Below are 23208 nucleotides of genomic sequence, written 5' to 3' on the forward strand. Positions count from 1 at the left end.
TCAGCGGGGAGCCTGCTTCTCCCTCTGCCTACTGCTCACCCTTCTTGTGCTCTCTCTCTCTGACAAATAAATAAATAAAATCTTAAAAAAAAAAAAAAGAAATGTATCTTGAATACATTCAGCAGTATCTTTTAAATGAATAAATCCCATAAAATAATTCAAAAAAAAACTCAAACTGTTCAATTCAGTAAAATATGAATACAGGCCACCTAAAATACTATATTCACTTTATTTCTAATTTTTCTACTGGTTTTGATAACATTTAGAGAAAGAATAAATGAAAACAAGGAACTATTGTATCACATCAAGAAATAACTTTATCCAACGGGAATTCAAATGGAAGATATATTTAACATCAATTCATATATTAGTAACTTAAACACTTATTATCAAGTATGACATCATTAAAGCGCAAAATAGTCTCCTTCAATCTCAACCAAACTTCTGGCCTCCCTTATGTGTCACTCCTATGACTACCAACCGCACACATAAAGAGACTAGGGAAAATTTATTGAAGATGGTTTTCCAGGAAATTTATAAAATGAAAAAGGCAAAATATGTCAAATAAAGCATAAACAGCAATAGGGCTCAGAATTTACTCTGGAAAGGCTGCCTAAGGCACTACCAAAAAAACAGTTGTAAATCCCTGATCTGACTTTGAAATTTTATGATCTTAAAAAATTTCAATTTGAAGCACAAGGTGACATGACCACACTAATGGGTATATTATTTTCTCAGTAAAGGCATATGTGAGAAATATTATGTCTGTCCAGGACACTGTCACCCCAATATGTGTTGTAATACAGCTGATTATATAAGGTGTGGAAGTGAACTTGGTTATTTTTTAATGCATTTTAAAAACTAATGACACTTGAATGAATGGTGGCACAATAGGGAAAAGGACTATTTTTATATAAAACAATATTAAATCAGCATGTGATGAGATGAAATGGTGAGACTGTAAGAATTTTACAAAATGGTAATTTAGAAATTGTAAATGCTTTTATTCAAAAGTGCAAAAAAGGTGTCAATTGTCCTCATTTGCTGGAATCACAGTTCTTATGAATAACAGCATCTACTGATGAACCTGATCAAGAATGAATTAAAAAAATAATTTAAAAATTGGAATGAAAAATAAAATAAAAATTGGAATGATTCTGGTTAAAACCAGAATACAAAATTATGAAAACCAAATCAATTTGACAGTGGTGACAGAAGTACTGTTATTTGGCTAATGAAAACAATGAATGCTCCTGACCAGTGGTTTCCGAGGACCCCGTTCAGGTGACTCAGGTGCTTCCAGGAGCTGGTTAAGGAGAGTGAGGAGGAGGCCCAGTGAGGAGGACTCTGGACCTAGAGAAGCTCTACTTCTCTGTTTTACCATACACTGAGAATGTATGTATATCTTTTTTTTTTTTAAGGCTTCAATTTGTTTAAAAAAAATCCTGAAAACCACAGCAATATATATATGCTATTTCCAAGCACACAAAGAGAATTGAAATCAGGACATACGAGACAAAAAGGCTCCAAACTACTGGAAGAATTATCAGTTTTCTTCTCACTTAACTAATGTTAAAATGACTTGTCAACTGAGATATGCCATAGGGTAAGAGACTACTAGTTAGGTACCTTCAGGTTAATAGCACATATGCAAAGGAGAGCTAGCTAAGTGGGAAAGTGGGAACTGCTCACATGAGCTAGGCAACCACAAGAGCAAGCAGGTCTCCTCTTTAGCCTGACCTTGGCAACAAGCTGTTTCTGAGAACCCAAAGTTCTTCATGGCTGAGAGCTCATGTCCTTTAGACATTTCAGAGAACAAGCGATATGAGCTGTGGTACAACTTTTCAGTAAGACTGAAAGTCACGTCAGCAAGGCACTGGTGCATCCATTTAAGGATACAGGATAAACACACAACTTTTAACATTAAATTGTTAGAGATGATTGGCCAACATACGAATATGCATAGTACTTGGCACACAAGTTCTTTAATAAAATGTTACTGAATCTATTCTGAAAATGTCATGTTTGTTAAGTAATATGTTCTAAAGGGTAAAAATCAGGAAAAAAAAACTCTACTCTAAAAAAAAAAAAAAGGATGTAAAGTCCACTCTATCCTAATGCAGCAGGGGGAATTTTTTTTTTTTTTTTTTAAGTTACAACAGGTTTTAGGCTTAATACATACATTTTGGGCTTAGGGAACCACATAATTAAAAAGCAAAATTTGATTTTGATTAATACATAACCACTATCATGAGTTTAAAAATCAGACGAAAAATGTTACTAAAAAAAGGGAGAAAATGTCTAAATTAATCTGCACAAATATACAAATCAATGTGTGAGAGGTTAGCAAGGAAAATATAAAAATTGTCTTTTTTTTAATAAGCCTTTCATTAGTTAAAAGGAAATGGAATTCTGAATTTCCCCTTATATATTTGGTCCTCCTAGCTTTCCTGGACAAAGCAGTACTAACCATTTTAGCAAACTCCAATTAAAATACCCTCATAATGTTGAATCTAGGACAACCTATCATCTACGCAGACAAAGAATTCTGAATGTCACATACAGTAAATGAAAAGGTCAAATCTGACCATGTTTACAGTATTCTATGATGAAAATAAAAAATCCAGGAAGGCAAATAAAAATGGCTTACTTACACGAGGTTCCTTTTACTTGTTGATTGTACATTTTAAGAATTGGATATATGCCTTCCCTTCTTATCCAGTATTTTTAAAGAAGTCCTAAGTGAATGCATACTGTTTTGTAAACTGCATTGTCTAAACTGCAGCAAAATTCAGGCAAAAGTGAACGTAGTTTTATCCCCTGGAAAAGCACTGAATATGGTTATAGGAACAAATTCAATATCATCTAATTTAAGAAGTTCTTGTCATCAGGTATGGTTACATTGGTTTGTAAAACATATATTGCCTAGAACAAAATACAGCAACCTGTAAATCACAACCCAGCAATTTTTCATTCTTTCTATTGATAAACATTCAAAAACAGTATTTTCACCATGTGAAAGTAAACAACCACAACCTCCAAATCAACTTTTCTCACGTGAGTTTCTAATCCCCATAGCGTCACTGTAAGTCACTAGCAATCACTGCATTGATTGAGCAAAGATTAACTTAGCACTTCCCTCCAAAAAAAAAGTATAAAAAGAATGCTTTAAATAGATATAACCCATAGAGAACTAGGTCTATATCATAAATGCTAGGGATGAAGAGCATGTAAAATAACAGATTCATGATTCGGGGTAGGAGAGGAATCCATTGCTTCATATAGCACAAAAGAATTCTGCTCAGGCGACCATAGCTCCTTTCATTTCTTAGCTGGGTTCTTGGGAGGAAGAAGTTTATATGTGTTGAAGTAGCCCACCACCTGCTGGGGGATCTCTGCCAAGACACACTGAGAGAGAGCTTCTTTTGGAGCCTTATGAAAAAACAAAATCAAAGCGACTTAATTAGTAACCAAATTTTACTGGCATTTTAATAACAGACTAGGAATACCTCACCTGTCAGTAAAAAGGAGTTATTCCCAATTCCTGGGCTTATATCGTGTCTTAGGTGAAACACAGAATAAGCTAAGTAACCAATGTTACTTAGGAGCGCTTTATTACTCCCACTAATATTTATCAAGTCCTTTTTTGGTGCCAGCTTTCTGGCATTTGATAATTACTTTTTTCTTTAACTTTTAAAGGTGGGTCTTTCATTCACTTGGTATTAATTTTTTTAACTTTTTATGTTGAAATAATTACAGATTCATAGGAAGTTGCAAAAATAATATTCACCAAGTTCCTTCCAAAGGTAGTATCTTTTATAACTATAGTAGAATACCAAAACCAAGAAACTGACAATGGTACAGTTCACAGGCCTTATTCAGATTTTACCAGTTTTATTTTACCTGCACTTATTTGCATGTGTGGATGTATTATTCTATGTAATCTTATCATCTGGGTAGATCTGTACAACCATCACCACAGTCAAGAAACAGAACTGTTTCATCATCACAAGGATCCCTAACATTAACACTTTTAATCACCTTCCCCCACACTCATACACTGGCTGCTGGTAATGTAAAAAAGCATAACCATTCTGGAAAAGTTCAACAGTTTCTTTAATAATTAAACATGCAATAATTATACGACCCAGCAATTGCACTTCTGGGTATTTATCCTAGAGAAATAAAAATTTATGCTTGCACAAAAACCTGTACATGAATGTTTATAGCAGCTTTGCATATAACAGACAAAAACTGAAAACAATTAAAGATGTCCTTCAACGGATGAATGGTTAACACCTACACCATGGAATACTCCTCAGCAATAAAAAGGGACACATGCAGCAACAACCCTGCAGAAAATTATGCTGAAGTGAAAAAAAAAAGCCAATCCTAACATTTCTATAACATTTTTGAAATGACAAAATTATGGAAGTGGAGAATAGATTAGTGGTTGCCCGGGGTTAAAGGTGGGTGCAGGTGCAAGGGAAGTGGGTGTGGCTATAAAAGGGCAACATGAGGAGTCCTGAGGTGATGGACCTTGATTGTTTATCAATGTCTATATCCTGGTCGTGGATTCTGTGCTATAGTTTTACAAGATGTTACCATTGGAGTAAACTGGGTAAAACAAAGTCCTGAGAGATTTTCGTCAAATCAACTTCCAGTCTGGCAAATTCATCGTATACTTGTATAGAGTTTTATAACAATTTATCATATAGACTGCAAGAGGCATGCAAGTATACAACTTGAAGCAAAACTGTGAAATCTAATCAGGGCTCTTCAAAAATCCATACATCCTCTAACCCCAGAGACCTACTCAACTACTTGGTTATGGATTGGTGAAGGTCTGTGTTCAAACTCCTTAGTGTGCATGAAGAATAAGGAGGAGTGGTACTCACGTTCTGGAACTGTCTGAAAGGCACAAACTGGACAATATCTCGGATGGCTACCTCGCCTGATGGGGAGCGGAGACTTCCACCATCACCATCCAGAAACTCCATGGCACTGAAGTCAGCACCTCCTACTCCAACAATGATGATGGACATAGGAAGCTTGGCAGCATTTACTATAGCTTGTCTGGTCTCATCAAGGTCTGTTATCACACCATCAGTAATGATTAAGAGCACATAATATTGCTGCCAAGAAAGAAAATTATATCCACTGAGCAGGTTGAGCTCCCAAACAATAAAAACAATGGTTTAAAAACATCTCCAGCTTGATGAGTCATTCAGTCTCTTTCTTGCTCATTTTCCTTGCCAGTCTCTACCCAGGATACCATCTACATAAAATATTCTAACATTCCCTAATGACAAGGAGATTTATTGATACAAAAATTGCAGGGTTATTAAAAGTGCAACAGACCACAAAATCGGGCTGGCATAAATATACAGAAGCAAGACATCTAAATGTCAAAGATTAAACTTTTAGTAAGCATAAGAATAAACACTTCAACGTAAGTATTAATTATGTTAAATATTGATCAAGGGAGTAAGTGGCAACTCCATTTTTTAAAAGTCAAATATGGAAGTAGAATTGTTTATTAAACTAAAGTGCACTTTTTAAAAAATGGATATGGTTTAAGGGGGGGATTCTTTCTCTCAATTCTGTCATTTCTGACAAATATTTTTAGAGGATGGTAAAATGTTACATAAAATTGTGACTCCATCTTTTGGGTCATTTAAAGCTAGAATGGAAATAAGTTTTATAACAAAGCTAATACATGCTGAGTGTTTACTCTGCCCCAGGCACTGTGCATTTTTTATCAATTATCTTATTTCACCTTTCAGCAATCATATGAGGTAGTTATCACTGCCTCCCTTTTGGGTATAAAAAGTTATGAAGCTAAGAGAGATTTGGTATCAAGGTCCAACAGGTAATGGTTATCTCATCCAAACCTTTTAAATAATTTTTAAGTAATTTTTGATCAGCAACTGAAATTGTAAATTTTCTCAACCTTAATTTGTTAAGTCTACCTTTGAAATGGTAGATTTTAATCATTTCTTTTTAGTAAAACCCATTTAAGAAAATTAATTCAAATGGCAGAGAAAAGACTCATGAGTATAAGGGTTATTTTTTTTGTTGTCTTGCTTTTAATGATCACTAATTTGACAACAACCGCTGTTACCCCCCCAAACAAGGATACCTATATTATGACTTTATGCTCTTTGTATCTCAATGGACCAAATAAATGGAAAAATGGCACCAGAAGCAATCTTCGTCCTCCTTGTCCCCTTGCACTACGCACTTACAGAAGCTGTCTGTTGCTGGGTAGCCGCAGCAGCAAACCTGGCCACATGGTTTATGATTGGAGAAAAATTAGTTGGTCCATAGAGTTTGATCTGAGGAAGGCAGGCCCGATATGCTTCTATAATGCCTTGGATTCCTAGACAAAAAAAGCAGTATTAAAAATTCTCAAACACAATTTAATTGTTCATTGTGTACCATACTGGTTAATTTAATTCTATATACATATGTGTATGTATGTATATGTATGTGTATATATACATATCTATCGCTTTAGTGAAAAATTCTATATTCAAGAGTTCCTCTTAAACCTTGTATTACAAAACTTCATAGCTATGCTCCATTGCAAACACCTGTAAATGCTACCCTCCTCCAATAAAAGACATTTATTTTCATCGCAGCCAAACTATTCATTAATCTACAGTAGGACTGTTATATTGCATAATTTTTGTGTTTTAGGAATAAGACTTTAATGGAAAAGGAATCATGAAAAAGGTGCTGCATCACACAACTGACAATAAGAGGTAAGAAACATCTACTGATTAAGTGGAAAAACTTTTGCACATGTGGCCATAGATTCTACAAAATCAGATGGCTATAAACCTAATGTTAATTGTAGTCAAGAGCTTACTCAATAACTTAAAGGTTAAGCATGGTATGGTAAACTGTATAGTTCCAAAAATTCATTTCCAGGTTATGGATTACATTTTGCTGCAGAAATACTAATGTGTTTGCTTATGCCGTACGGCCTGGGCCTGCTGGGATGTTGTATAGTGGAAGACTGGGCAGGGCCATTCGACTAGCTCTGACCAAGCATGTAAATGGACATGACATTCATGTCTAGGTAGACGTTTTAAGAGCCACTGCCTGTTTTCACCAGCAATCTTGCTCTTTCCCCCTGCAAAGGGAGTAGCACATCCCAGAGAAGGTCCTGACTCCCAAAACAAGAAACACAAAGCAGACTAGCCACATGTAAAGGGATATATAAATGAGCAAGAAATAAACTATCGCTAGAAATAAACTATCTAAATCACTGAGAGTTAGACTGTTTATTACAACAGCACAACTTAGTGGAGGTTGAATGGCATTCCTGGTAAAAGCATTGCTTGTGAAGTTGTTTTTTTTTTTTAAGATTTTATTTATTGATTTGACAGAGAGAGACAGTGAGAGAGGGAACACAAGCAGGGGGAGTGGGAGAGGGAGAAGCAGGCTTCCTGCTGAGCAGGGAGCCCAACGCGGGGCTCGATCCCAGGACCCTGGGATCATGACCTGAGCCGGAGGCAGACGCTTAACGACTGAGCCATGGAGGAGCCCCAGGTGAAGCTTTAATGAGACATATGCGCCTATGGGATCTACCCCTTATATTTGAGAGTCCAGGATGCAGGTAAGATACTAGAAATCCTCAAGAACGTCCCCCATACTTGTTGAGATCATCAAGGAATTCTGCCTCAAAAGATTTTTAACGTAAACCAAACAGGTCTCTTGCTTAAAACATACCCAACAGATCAGAGATCAACAAGTAAATGAAGTAGATACTTGATTTAAAAGTTGCACAAGACCAACTCTCTTAACATTTAAGAGTTCTAATTCACTCCTCTTTGTCACTTTGAGCTTAGGAAGAAGTCAGTCCAGTACTAACAAAAATAATACTACCATAGGCCAGCAGCAGGATTTTACTGCAATGACACATACTATAGAAAATTTGAGTCCCCAGAGCAATAATATCCTTTCATTTTTATCATCTCAGCTTGCTTTTCAATCTGAAGATATATAAACTATTAATTAAATTTCTTCACAGATATCAATTGCCTTCAGTTCCTCCACTAAAATTAAGTTATGCCAAAATCCTTCCTTTGCATTAAAGGAACAAATGAGACATGTTATTTCTGGGCAACTAAGTTCAATGATTAATTAAGAAAAGGGGATTCAACTTCCTTGCTTAAAATAAGGTTGTATTTTTTTCAGCACAGTATGTTCTTTGTCTAAAAGCAAAGGGATTTGGGATGCCTGGGTGGCTCAGTCGGTTAAGCAACTGCCTTTGGCTCAGGTCATGATCCCAAGGGTCCTGTGATCGAGTCCCACATCGGGGGCGAGGGGGGACTGAATAGGAGCCTGCTTCTCCCTCTGCCTACCGCTCCCCCTGCTGGTGCTCTCTCTCTCTCTCGGACAAATAAATAAGATCTTAAAAATAAAATAAAATAAAATAAAACCAAACATTCTTTTTTTCAGACTATGAACCAAAAGTAGAAAAGCTGCGCTTAATGGCAGCCCAAAGATGGGCTCATTTTACTCAGAGTAAATGAACTTCTAAAATGAATTATCACATGATATAAGTCATCCATATTTATTGGCAAGAAAAGAGATGTAATTACACCGAATTCCAAAAATTGTTCCAATTTCATCATAAGCATGAAACAGTTCTTGAAAAGAATTGCTATTCCCAGTTTCAAATGGCTAGGGATAAAAAGGTCACAACTGGCCACTGAAAGTACATCAAAGGAACACTGAATTAGTGTGAAAAAAAGTGTCCTGGAAAAACAAGAAAACCCTAATATGGGACACCTGGGTGGCTCAGCTGGTGAAGCGTCTGCCTCTGGCTCAGGTCCTTCATGATCCCAGGGTCCTGGGATGAAGTCCCGCATCAGACCCCTTGCTCAGCAGGAAGCCTGGTTCTCCCTCTCCCACTCCCCCTGCTCATGTTTCCTCTCCCTCTGTGTGTGTCTCTCTCTGTCAAATAAATAAATAAAATCTTTAAAAAAAAAAACCCAATACAAATTATCCCAACAAAATGTTCATGCTCTTCTGCCTTAGGAATATTGTTCATGAATACTGAAGATAAGGAAAGAACACCCTCTTTTGTTAGAAATCTAAACATTCTGTAATTGTCAACAGGACCCTTTTCAGAAAATTACCTATTGTCTACAATTTTATGCCTCTGCCCATACCTCTCTGTCTTCCTCCAAACTGTTCCGTCTTTTATCATTTTGTGGGACATTAGGCATTTTAGGTTGATTGCCCAATGGGGTAAAAAGGAAGAAGCCCTTGGATATTTGAGGTATAAAAAAATGAAATTAAACAAATGTCAGCTTTCCGCTGTCTATAGAGAGGAAAGCCACTATAGGAGTTTAATTCTTTGTTCCTTTAGCCCATTCAGATGTAGTCTGAGTAACAATTATTTGATGCTGGACATTTTTTTCCTTGTAGAGAGTGACTGCTACTCTGAGAAAAGCTTCATAAATCTGATACTAGATAACTCATTTTATTGAAGGTTTGTTTTAAAATAAGATGTGAAAATAATATGTGAAATGTGAATATATGATTATTTTTATTGATCTACTCTCAAGATTGAGAATTTTCTTGTTCTATTAAACCTTTTAAAGTAGAACTTAGCCAACAATCATCATCATAATAGATTTGCACCATTACTATCTTACCACTCAAACCAACAATGTGGTGTAATTCTTCTACTTTATACAACAGAAAGTTAAATATGTCACAAAAAGAAAACTAGGGAGGGAATTTGAGTAAACCACAAGAAAAAAACAAGTAACAAACTAGTGAGGTGTTCAGTATAAAATCTTCCTGGTTACTTTTTAGCTTACCATTGCAGAAGGGATTGGATGGATTAAAGTTCATTGGAAATTCATGCGAAACCTGCCAAAAGAGGAAAGAATTGGTGAAGCCTGTTTTGCTTTTGTGGGAAGCAAATATTTAAAAATAAGATTTCCTCTTACCTGCCACTGAGGAGGTATCTGAGCTCCAAAACCAAAAGCTGGAAACATTTTATCGCTAAAAAGAAAATTTGTAAAAACTGAAAGATCATTTTTTTTAAATAGAAAATTTTATCTTTACTCTTAATAAAACCAATAGTTTCTTTTTTAAATTCAAAATCTTAGGAAAATATAAAGATTAAACCCATAATAACCACCAGAGAGAGCCAATGTTAGTATTTGGCAACAATCATTCTAAGTATTTTTCTGTGCAATGAGGGAGAAAAATGTCTCTATATATTTATAAAAATGGAGTTTATATTCATATTTTATAACATGCTATTTTCTACTTAAGTACTATATATCGTTTTGCTGAATAAATATGTAGATAAATCCATAACGCTCTAAAAACCACAAGTTCGTCGGCTTATGGCAAACTCATTTGGCAGCAAAACCTGACCTCAACTGATATGAGGTTATTTATAGCTTTTATTCGTGCCACTGAATATGAATATTCATACATTAGGCCACAGAAACATGGTGCAAATGCCACATATAAAATTTTCACATTTTTTGTAGCAAAATGTGTGAATATTTGGCCCCAGTGGTTTAAGGATAAAGGATTATGAACCTGAATATATAACATCATGTGAATGGCTGCCAAGTATTCCACTGTATGGACATTTTCCCCCAACCAATAAACATCCAATGTTTTGCTATTATAAAACACTGTAATGAACATACTAATTTTTCTGCTAGGATATATATTTTTTAAGATTTTATTTATTTATTTGTCAGAGAGAGAGGGAGAGAGCACGAGCAGGGGAAACAGCAGGGAGAGGGAGAAGCAGGCTCCCAGCTGAGCAAGGAGCCCGAGGCAGCGCTCGATCCCAGGATGCTGGGATCATGACCTGAGCCGAAGGCAGACGCTTCACCGACTGAGCCACCCAGATGTCCCAGCTAGGATACTCTTTTTACATTAATTCTTAATGGTTCTTTCTCCGTTGAGGATAGAATCTAAGTCAGACAGATCAGGAGTATTTTTCCCAGTTTGTAGTCTGCCTTTAACTTTGTTTAAAATATATTTCCTTTTATAGTTTTCAGTATTAATGAATGTGAACAAATAAAATTTCTCTCATGATTTCTGCCTCTGCTGCCTTGCTCAGCCTTCCTCACTGCAAGATTATAAACAATTCACACATATTTATTCCTAGAACGTTCAAGGTTTGATTTTGATATTAAACTTCTAATTCATCCAGAGAGAGTTTAGGAGTAGGCTATGAAACAGAAACTGCTACTCTCCACCTTTATCCATTCTCTCCCTTCTTAATAATGGAACACCCGAGCTAGAGACCACACTAGCTCTATCTATTCCAGCATCTCTGGGCTGCGTGTGTCCAGGTGGTGGCTAGATTCTGGTCAAGAAAATGTGAGTAGAAGTGGTTGTCAGTTACTTCTGAATCAGGATGCCCCTAGGAGGGAAGGCACTGTACTCCCTCCCAGTTGCCTTTCTCCTCCTCCCACTGACCAGACAAGATGAGAAACATAGCAGTTGCCTTGGACCCAGGGGTGGAATCTACGACTTGACAATGGTAGAACTGCCCTATCAGTCCTCTACTATCTCTAGACTTGCAACATGAAAGAGAAATAAACCTCTCTGGGTAAATGCATTTTGTTTTGGAGGTGTCCATTCCAGCAGTTTGTCTATACTCTATACAAAATAGTATCCTAACAGGGGCACCTGGCTGGCTCCGTTGGTGGAGCAAGCGACTCTTGATCTCAAAGTTGTGAGTTGGAGACCCAGGTTGGGTGTAGAGATGACTTAAACATAAAATCTTAAAAAAAAAAAAAAAAAATAGTACCTTAACATATACTGGTATGAGTATGAATTAAGGATCCAAATTCACTTCTTGTCTAGTTTAGCAGCTGTGACAACTCCTTTTCCCTAAAATGTCATCTCTGTCACATACTAAGTTCACGTACACACTAGGGTCTATTTCAAGACTTCCTGCTTTGTTCTACTGGTCATGTACTAGTTCTGTAATATTAATTAATATAGCTTTAAAATGAGTTTTAATATCTGCAAACTCCCCTCTTTTTTTTCCTGAAAAATTTCTTGGCTTTTCTGATTCATTTTTCCCCTCTAAAAAATTTTAAAAATCATTTTAGCATGGCACCATTGCAATTTTGATTAGAATTGATTAATTTGGGGAGAAATTTTGTATCTTACATCATTATGACATCTGCCTATCTAGAATCACTGTATATCTCTCCACTTAAACAAGTTTTTCTTTGTCCCTTAGTACAACTTTGTAGTTTTCCCTTACTAAAGATCCTAGACCTCTTAATGAATTCATTCTCATTTTTTATTGCATTATGAATTGTGATCTTGTATCTGCTGTCATTTCTTGAATTGGTTATTGCTGGATAGTGAGAAATTGCTGATTTTTTAAATTTTATGTTGTATCTGACCACCTTTCTGAACTCTCAGTACTTTCTAATATTTTTTTACTTGATTATTTTAGGTTTGAATTCATTCCTTACAGGTTTGCTAGAATTTAGGTATGAAACTGTCTTGGCCTGGTGCCCTTGTGAGGAATGGCTCTTTGACTAGCTATTCCATTCCTTCCATGGTTCCAGGTCTACTCAGGCTCTTTGAATCAACTCTGGTAATTTAAAGCTTTCCTCCCCACCCACAAAAATAATCCTTTAATCCAGATTTTCCAATATAATAAAGTTTTACGTAGTATTAACTTTTAATTTTAAATGTCTTTTCTTGAATTTATGCTTATAATCTCTGTCTCATTACCAATATTCTATGCATGTTTTCTCTTTCTTGGGGGTCAGCGTTGGCAGATTTACTTGAGTTTTGTTGAACTTGCAAAGAATCATCTCTTCATTTAATTTATTCATTTAGTGGGGTTTTTTAAACTTTCCAAGTCCCTATTTTCAGTGCTTAGAAGAAATCAGCACAGTACATAATACAGCTTGGAAAGCACGTCTCTGGAGCAGACAGCCCAGACTCAATTCTGTCTCTGCCAGTTATCAGGTGAGTGACCCTAGACAAGTTAACTCCCTATGCCTCAGTTTTTTCATCTGTACACTGCAGATGATAATGGATGATAATAGTACCTGTGTCACAGCAAAGTATGAGGATTAGGTGAGTATCATGTAGAAACTATATTAAATTGTGCCTGACACATAATAGCTAATGTATAGGTAGGATCTGCTATTATGTTATATCTTTTTCTTCTTATTCTTTAATTTTATTTTATTGAAAAGCTAGTTCATTTACATTCGATTTTTCTTGTTTAAAAATAAAGGCATGTAAAGCCAGAAATTTTCCTCTATAAAGATAGGACCACACTGTATGTTAACTACCTAAAATTTAAAAAAATTTTAAAAAGATAGAACCACTTATAGTCTTCTTGGTGCCCCTTATTTCTAGATAGTCTGTTATACTTCAATTTCCTCTTTGATCTAGGAACTACTTAAGATTTTTTTATTTCCATATGGTAAATTTTATTTTAGTTATCTTTTTTGTTATTAACTTCTAGGTGGCAGTCTGATAAAGTAACCCTGTAATTTTTTTATTTTTTATATAAGTCCCATTGTAATTGTGTTACTTTAAAATTTTTATTATATTTCTATTTTCAGTTGAAATACTTTGATACTCTATTATAATCAAACATGTCCATGGTTATATTTTTCATTTTGGATTATGTAACAAAGTTTTCTATAAAATAATTTTTTATTATATTTAACGAGTTTTGTCTTAAATTCTACTAGGCTGATATCGGAATTACCACCTTTGGTTTAGATTTGTTTGCATTTGCCTGAAAAGTTTACCTCTTTTAATGTCATAGCAGATTAATGAAAAGCTCCAACAATATATGTAAGGGCTTTTATCATAAAGTAATAGGCAAAGACAAGTGCCCTAAGAGATACAGAACAAAAAATTATTAATGCGGACTTTTTTTTCTATTGTTTGGTAAACCTTCAAGAGGGCCTATTTAATCTATTCAAAAATCTATACATTGAGAATCTATTCAAAATATCTTATAGCAATTAGGTCAAGTTATCTTTTGGCACTTAATCAAAGTTGCCATTAAGAAAATAATTTGAGGGGCTCCTGGGTGGCTTAGTCGGTTAAGCATCCAACTCTCGATTTTGGCTCAGGTCATGATCTCAGGGTCGTGAGATCCAGTCCCAAGTGGCGCTCCACACTCAGCAGGGAGTCTGCTTGGGATTCTCTCTGGCCCTTCCCCCGACTTCCTTGCTCCCTCTCTCTCTCACTTTCTCTCAAATAAATAAATCTCAAAAAAAAGAAAAAAGAAAACAATTTGACAGTGACTGCCAAGAAATAGACATGTTAATAAATAGTGTCTACAAATGTTTATAAAATGTGTCATCTGGACTTCAATCACACAGATAACTTATCCCTAATAAGTAAACCCCAAGGAAACAGTTGACTCCAGTCAGCTATTAAATATACAAGCTATATATAATACATTTTAACTGATCACAGCTAGAGATAAGAGGTCAAAAGTCAACCCTAAGACTGTCACAAAGAGAAAACTAGAAAAGATAACACAGAAGAAATTTTAGGGAGAAAATTACCCCCACCATACCCTCTCCCCTGCCCCCAGTCAACCCCAGCGGCCTTATCACCACCAACTCTATCAGAGTACTAGCAGATGAAACAGAAACTGCCCTTTCTGGGGAGTTATAAAAACAAATATTTTAGTCATACTCACGTATCATAATCTTGAATGACCAGTCCCACAGACCAGATAGCAGTCAAATACTCATTAACACCATTGGGGCTGATGTAATGAAGGGAGTCAGGAGACCTTGGGTCACCATTAGAGCCGGTGAAGTCCACACCCACCTGCCAAAAAACAATCACAGCCCTTACTAAGGAAGCCATATGCTCAATGTCCAGGAGACAAACATTCATCCCAGAGCCTGCTGCTGCCATTTCCTAACAAATGCCTGGGCCTACCAGTATTTACACAGACTATTAAACAATTAAAGCTTCAGCCTGAAACAACCTGCTATTCATATTTTTTCTAGATGACTCAAATCCATGAATTATTACACCCATGAGTTTAGACATAGGGCTTGTTTTGTAGGCTGTTTGACTAACGCTTTCTATAATTTAAATTACTCTAGGACTTATCTGCTTTCCATCAGAAGGAACAGGTCTTATCAACAAAGTTGAAGGCTTCATGATGAACTTAGACAACCTGTCTGAGGAGATCACACTAAACAGCTTGTGTAAATTTCAAAGTCAGTTTTACAGGAAAAGAAAGAACACTGCAAAACGGTAGGAGAAAGTAACATGTTACAGCCTACTTTGAAAAAGTCAGTGTTACTTACAGTAAAATTCAGCTGACATCCTCCCATGATATAGTCAAGGAATGTGCATTCCACTGTAATCTAAAAACAAATAGCAAACTGTTAAAATCAAAAATCTCTTACTGGGATACCTGGGTGGCTGAGTCAGTTGAGCATCTGACTCTTGGTTTTGGCTCAGGTCATGAGCTCCCGGTCATGGGATCGAGCCCCACAACAGGCTCTGCACTCTCTGCACTCAGCGAGGAGTCTGCTTGGGATTCTCTCTCCCTCTCCTTCTGCCCCCACCCCCCCTTTAAAAATAAATAAACAAATCTTTTTAAAAAAATCTCTTACTATACAAGCAAGAGCTCTCTGGCATATATTTTTAACAGTTTAGAAACTGAACAGAACATGATATAAGCAGGTGGATACCACCCTAGCATTTGAGTTTAAGTATCCCTGCCCCTACTTGTCATAAATCTGTTAAGATTTTACTTTGAGACAATTAAAGCAATGTTAAGATTAGAATTTTTTAAAGATTTATTTATTTTAGAGAGAGAGAGAGCATGAGCAGGGGGGAGGGGCATAGGGAGAGGGAGACACAGAGAGAGAGAGAGAGAAGCAGACTCCCTGCTGAGCGGGGAACCCAAACTGGGGCTCGATCTCATGACCCCGATATCATAACCTGAGCTGAAATCAACAGTCGGACACTCAACCGACTGAACCACCCAGGCGCCCCTAAGATTAGAATATTAATGGCCAAAGATGAAATATACTTACTTTAAGTTTTAAGAAACTAGTAATGAGTCTAATATGTTGAGAGCTTGATAATAATCAAGATTTTTTAAAAAAACAAAACCAAAAAAATCCATTTGTTTGTTGTTAGAAATCTCTTGAATTTTTCCCTCTATTTTTAATATCTCAACTTGAAATTATGACCAGGATAGATGCACTGGGTCAGATCATTTCCACTAATGCCCTGGGAAAATACCATGATGTTTCACATTTCCTAAAAATAAGGAAAAAACTTTAATATTCTTTGTCTTTTGCTAAAAAGTTGTCAAACCTTAGAAGCAAAGTTATTTGAAAGATTTCTTTACTTTGCCTACTCTCTTCTTTTCCCTAAGGGTGTCCAGATGATCACATAATTTTCAACTGCCCAAAATTCAATTCACATTTCCTAAAATAAGGAAAAACTTTAATATTCTTTGTCTAGTTTAATATATACCATATTGAAAAAAGAACTTGAAATGTGATCTCATTATACTATAAATGGTTAACATCAACTAACCTCACACTGTTTCACACTGATAACACCTGAATTCTTGTAGCTTTTCTTCTTTTGCCTCTTTTTTTCATTTATGCATTCAAATTCCACCTGTAGGAAGAAAAGACAAAATATTAATTCTTACTAGTGATATAAAAAATGCCAATGTTGGGGCGCCTGGGTGGCTCAGCCGGTTAAGCATCTGCCTTCGGCTCAGGTCATGATCCCAGGATCCTGGGATCAAGCCCTGCGTCAGGCCCCCTGCTCATGCTTGTGTGTGCGTGTGTGCTCTCTGTCTCTCTCTGAAATAAATGAAATCTTTTTAAAAATGCCAATGTGAATTTAAATGAATGGCTTTTTTCTCTTGTAATCAAACCACCTGTTGATGTAGGTCTGTTGCAAAATACAATTTTGAAATAATTACATAATAAAGTATGTGAAATATTTATCACTGAAATTTCCAAAAGGCATCCCTAAGATTGTATACCTTTTAAAATAGTTCCTAATTATAGATTTTGCCTCTGTAGATGATTTCCTTGCAAATGCTCCAAGTAGCATTCTTTATTTTTTCTAATAAGGGAAATAAAATATTACTCCAAGCCATTACTTTCAGAAAGAACAAAAATATGCTGCTTAGAAAAGAAGGAAAAAACCTACCACCAGAAAACAGAAATATATGGAGCCTGTGTGGTAAAATATGCAAAGATCATCTCTTTCCCCTGGGGATACTTTTAGGAATAGAACTTAATATCTTACATCTTCTTTTCAGTATAGTTCCTTTCCCCAAATAGAAGGATCTTCTTTTCCACCTCCGAGCCATCTATCTATATGTAAGGCTGGGCTCAAGCTGCCCTCCTCTATAACATCAACTACTGTTCCAGTGTTCTATCTCCATTCATCTCTTTAAACTTCTACAACCATATAAAATTAGTTACATAGTTTGTGTTATCCTCAATTGTTTCATTTCATTAATTTTGTTTCATACCTAAGATATAATCACCTCCAAATTATACCTTCAAATTTTCCCTACCTTGATCAACTCATTGAACACTTGATGAGTCACCTTTTCTGATTAATAGAAAGTAACTTAGATACTTTAGACAGAGTCATTGCTAATTTTCTAAGAATCAAACATTAAAAGGTACAATAGATACGATGATAAAAAACAAAATCATGTTAAACGAATTCTTTGGTAGTTCAGGATCCTGCCAGAATCTTAGTCATCATCATAAATATTAACTACTGAATATATGAAATGTGGAAAAGTCCTAAAGAGAATTCTCACTGGTAACAGGCTGTGTTACTTCAATTCATTTATTCCCACTTCGACAGAGTGTCTACCAAGTAGCAGGCGCTGTTCTAGGCACTGAAAACACAGAGATAAGATATGGCCCGGCCTTTGAAAAACTAGAGTGGGTAAACATTGTCACTGCAGCAACATTAAAAGCCCCATTCTGTCATGGAGAAGGGAAGGATCAAGATAGCTGGATTTAGAAAAACTCTACATGACCCATAAGGTATTATAGAGTTAGTTGTTCATTATCTTCTAAAAGCAGGTCATTTACTAATTCTGCAAGATAGTGACAAAGTGAAATTACTGAAACGACAATCCAGACCACTCCTCATATTTAGTTCTTTTAGGTACCTTGTTTTAGTTGACAGATTTTTAGCATTTTCCATTAGTTCTGCTTTTAAAAAAAAATTATTTAAATAGGATAATTACAGCTAGATATTATAGCTACAGAATTTTGCTATTTTAATTCAAAAACTCTTAATTCAAAGCTAATACAATTTTTGCACTTAAACCATTAGATATGATTTTAAAAGCCTTTCCTACTTCACACATGCATTTCTGTACAGGCTACTTTTAGCACCTGCCCTTTGTGACCAGGGAGTAGGGACAGGGCTATAAATCTCTATGTGACCTACTGAAAATTCTCATCTCATTATGTTTGTTTAAAACTCATTTCTCGCCATTACTTAACCCAAATGGCTCGTAAGTGTTATTTATTTATTTAGTATTTAAGTTTTGATCTAAAACTATCAGTATCTTCTCTTAAATTTACCTCACTTAAATGATGAGGTAAAAAAAACCTCACCTAACCATAACCTCTTATCTCTTAAACCCCATGTTTCTGTTTTCAAAAGCAAAGGCCGTATATATGAACATTATGCAGGTCTCTAAGCATGTAATAAACAATTCATATTATTCATATTATTCTGTTATAAAGAGAATTAACAGCTAATCTCATTCAAACTAGAAAGGAAATAAGATGGGAGCAATTGATAAGTTTTACTCATAAAATTCTCCAAAATAGTTTTTAGCCACCTAGGTTTGAGAGACAGAAAAGTTTCAGAAGGACTCTTAGAAATATGTTGGGATGCTAAATAATAAACTGAATGTAGTTAAGGCACATGAATGATCTTAACAAAATTAATGCCATTAGATGGAGGCTTAATATTATATCATTTGAAATACCATCATTATGCTTTTATCCTTCCCTTTGGTGAAAACAAGTCAGAGAGAAAAGCCAGAGGCAGATTGTACATTTATGTACACAGTTCAAGCCCAAGTATTTATCTAGTGTTGTAGAACTTAATTATTATGACCAACAAAATGCCAAATGCTTTAAAACTAGGGATTTTCAATCAAACCATATATGTTGTCTGAAGCTAAAGGAAACCAAACCTCTAAATTTTTTAAGATTTTATTTATTTATTTGACAGAGAGAGAGATAGCGAGAGCAGGAGCACAAGCAGGGGGAGTAGGAGAGGGAGAAGCAGGCTTCCCGCGGAGCAGCGAGCCCGATGTGGGGGTTGATCCCAGGACCCCGGGATCATGACCTGAGCCGAAGGCAGATGCTTAATGACTGAGCCACCCAGGCGCCCCCAAACCTCTAATTTTAAATGTAAACTTATACTCCCAAGTACAGATTTTGGATCATCCAACTACTACACATATAAGATCCACAGATTTCAGAACATTTTGTAACATAGAGTAAAAACATGGCAAACTGTTTACTATACCAAGGAAAAAAATGAAATAATAAATACATGGCCAAACAGTAAAGTACATTCAAGTGACAAAGATTCAACTTACAGGTGAATTTCTGGAGGCTTCTTTCAGTTTTGTCATGGTGGTTTGAAATGTTCCAATGAGATCATGTGACCCATCATTATCATAATCATAGCACTCTACCTAGAATTAAGTATCATAAAAATATATAAAAATCAACCTCATTTTATTTAAAAGGATTGACTGCAATAAATGGGACTTATCAAGAAGTACCCTATTAATTAAAAAAAGTGAAAATGTTTAATAGGAGAAGTAGGAACTAACTTCCTGGAGGATTAATACTGAAATACTTTCAAACCCCAGCTATCCTTGGAATGGGGCTCTAGGATAGATCATAGGCAGATGAAAAATGCAAATACCGTTTAAATTCCACATTAAGCAGTTTCCAGTTCATCTATCATGCCCTTTATAAAAGCTGATAAAATCAAAATGGAATTACACCTTCTTTCTCATTCACTTCTTTACTTTGTTATCACTATACAATGACTAAAAGCCATCATCTGCAAGAAGAAAGGATGTCAGTATCCTAGACAACTAAAACTTGTGTAATTAAATTCTAGATGATTTAGAAATATGGCAAATGTATTTCATTCGCTGCAATCTGGTAAGGCTAGGCTTGTATTCAGAGTTAGACATGATGAAGTCAGATTTGCATCCTAAAAATCACAACTCTTAGAATGAAAAAGAAAATTAGAGGAAAAGAGTACTTAATCCACTGAGGAAGTATCCAGACTGGGTCATATATTAACTCTATTTCCATGTAAGGGTGAATTCTATTCCTATCTATGGCTCTCACCAAATGCTTGTTCTTTCTTAAAGCAGACAGAAGAGAGCTGAGAGTACTTGATGTGCATGTAGCTTTGTGCCAAGTTGACAGCATAGCCAGAGGGTAAATATTCACAAGAATACCTCATTATTCATTGCAATGAGAATATTAACGTGGTGTGAACTGTTAGCAGAGGTGTTCATTGTGATCATTGAATAACCAGTGTTTTTATAGTGCATTGTAATTTCAGAACAGATTATCTCATTTCTGCAAACATTTATTATGTGCACTTCACACATTATCTACATAGGCTTGTGAAGTAGGCAAAGGAATTAAATAGTGTTAGAAGATGATATGTTTTTTTTATTTTTATTTATTTATTTGAGTGAGAGAGCACAAGCACGGGGGGTGGGCGGGTAGGGAACAGCAGAGGGAGAGGCAGATGCAGACTCCCCATTGAGCAGGGAGCCCGATGCGGGGCTCGATCCCAGGACCCTGGGATCATGACCTGAGCCGAAGGCAGACGCTTAACGGACTGAGCCACCCAGGAGCCCCAGAAGATGGTATGTTTTATTTGGTAACCAACATAGGTAAAATAAAGCTGTTCTAAGGACACTTTTGAATTCTTCTAGAGATTTAAAATAAAAGCCTGTAACTGAGAGTATTTGCCAAGAGAGTATCCTTTACAAAGTTATATTAATTGCCAAGTTAAAATGCCTATGATTTATGTGCTCACCAAGCAAAGTGATTTATTTTCTTTGCAGTTCTATGAGAAGTGAACTGTGTGCCTATCATAACAGGAAGTGTTTCATTCCTTACTAATATTTTCATTATTATTCCAGGGAGACTAAAAATCAATCAATAAAGACAAGGTCTAGAATTGCAATTTTGAGTAACTGTAAAAGACTTTTATTTGTTGTAAACAGTTTGGTCACTGACCAATTATGACACTTTGATTCTTGCCTTATATATCTGATATTTAATTTTTAAACCAAAGTCCCTTTATCTGACTCTTCAAACTGTGAGGGGAAAAGAAAATCAATGATCTTACTAATTTTTTTCCAGAGAAAGTAAAATTAAGATAAAGCCAAAGCAATCTTAATATTTTCATGATTTCACTTTTTAATAGATTTTTTTTTAATTATGGAAAACAGATTTTTTTTTTTTTAAAGTAAGCTCTATACCCAACGTGGGGCTTGAACTCACCACCCTGGGATCAAGAGTAGCATGCTCTACTAACTGAGCCAGTCAGGTGCCCCTGAACTTTGCACTTTAGATTTGCATTCAGGAAACTCCAACTTCTATCTAAGACAAGATCAAGCTTTGATAAGGCCAATTTTATTTTTTAAAAAAGCATATGAACACCTAAAACCCTTCATACGGTTAGACTGACTAAGACTTCAGGGAATGTAAAAAGATTTTTAAGCTGGAATTTCTGATAGCTCACTCTAATAACTATATAGGAAAAATTCACTGTTGCCCCGTTGGAAGACAAACGTTCGGTGCTAAAGAAAGATGTGATGCTGGCCTATGTTCAGATACAGTTTGAGGTAAATGATGTAATGATTTGTGTCATTTAATTTCTCTTCTCAAAAATTCAAAAACTAGTACTATTGGCTTTTTTCAATACTGATACAGTATCAGCAGTGCTTGTGACATTGAAATATATGCATATATACATATACACATATGTATATATGTAAAAGAATGCACACACCACACAATACTACATTCATTAAGGCATTCCCATTTTAGGCAAGGTGGCAACATGCATGATTATTTCTTTTACTCACTTGATCTTATGAGAATAATAATACATGCTGGAGTGATAACACTGGCACGTTCACACAGCAACAAAAAAACTATTGAGGATTCTGACTCTATCCTCTGCTCTAAAACTCTTTTCCACACCTCTAAACGATTTCCAAACACCAAGAGAATCACAGATGTATGACTTTGTGATATTGCAAAGAAATACAGCACTAAAGAAATAAAGACAGTCACGATGTGGCAAACCAAGTTGTGTATGGTTAAAACAAACTGAGCAAGTTTTAAGAACGGAAGACATTCATCAGAGAAAGCTCAGAAAATCAGTTTACTTACTATAATAAAATAGCCCTGTAAGCATGCCACTGTGTGCAAAAAAAGTTTAAAAAACACTGTTTCATTGTTAACATATTATTACAAGCAATCAGTTATGGTTTAGGCATTTCTTTTCCCCAGCCTTTCCTGTTTCTCAGGTCTAATAAAGTTTCAACTTATTATTTTTAATGTGAAAAGCAAAAGTTCTAGATTTAGTATAACAATAGAAAGTAATTTTTAAAACTACTGTTCTACTATTTATTTTTTACCTAAATTTTCACTGCTGTTTAAAATAACACATAAATTGTACTTATATTAATTTTTAAAGTTCTCTGCCAACTGAGGACAAATTTTTTTGTATCTAAGGAATGAAGCCATTTTCAATGTAACAGTATCTGTGCTATGTATAATGGTTTATAAAACTTTCACTTTCATTAATTTAATCCTTCCCTTTTTGGTAATATAGACATTATTTTCTCTATTATATAAGTGAAGAAGTTAGATGACCGCCCAAGACCCCTTACCTGGTTGAAGGCCTAAGCCTGACACGAAATCCTATGCTCCGTGCCATCACCTTTCCTGTTTTTACCATATTCATTACCAAAAGAAAACAAAAACAAAAACAAACTCCACTTCGGTTTGCTGACAAGTAAACACAAGAAGAGGCTTCTATCTGGAATCTTATGTAAAGAGACTCTAGGATAATGTGTCTTAAAAATAATAA

General features: G+C 35.5%; 1 protein-coding gene across 1 annotated transcript in view; it reads right to left on the reverse strand.

Annotated features, from left to right (window-relative positions):
* Positions 1 to 294: 294 nt before the first annotated feature.
* Positions 295 to 23208, reverse strand: part of CPNE3 (copine 3) — a 49699-nt gene continuing 26785 nt past the window's right edge. The window contains exons 8-16 of the mRNA XM_036072657.2: positions 19661 to 19759; positions 16585 to 16671; positions 15336 to 15395; positions 14711 to 14844; positions 9978 to 10032; positions 9846 to 9897; positions 6249 to 6382; positions 4899 to 5135; positions 295 to 3432 (exon numbers count right to left, since the gene is read on the reverse strand). Of these exons, the coding sequence (XP_035928550.1) occupies positions 3322 to 3432; positions 4899 to 5135; positions 6249 to 6382; positions 9846 to 9897; positions 9978 to 10032; positions 14711 to 14844; positions 15336 to 15395; positions 16585 to 16671; positions 19661 to 19759 (969 nt within the window). The 3' untranslated portion in view covers positions 295 to 3321. The remainder of the gene's footprint in view (positions 3433 to 4898; positions 5136 to 6248; positions 6383 to 9845; positions 9898 to 9977; positions 10033 to 14710; positions 14845 to 15335; positions 15396 to 16584; positions 16672 to 19660; positions 19760 to 23208) is intronic.

Source organism: Halichoerus grypus, chromosome 5, assembly GCF_964656455.1.
Source record: "Halichoerus grypus chromosome 5, mHalGry1.hap1.1, whole genome shotgun sequence".
Classification (NCBI taxonomy): domain Eukaryota; kingdom Metazoa; phylum Chordata; class Mammalia; order Carnivora; family Phocidae; genus Halichoerus; species Halichoerus grypus.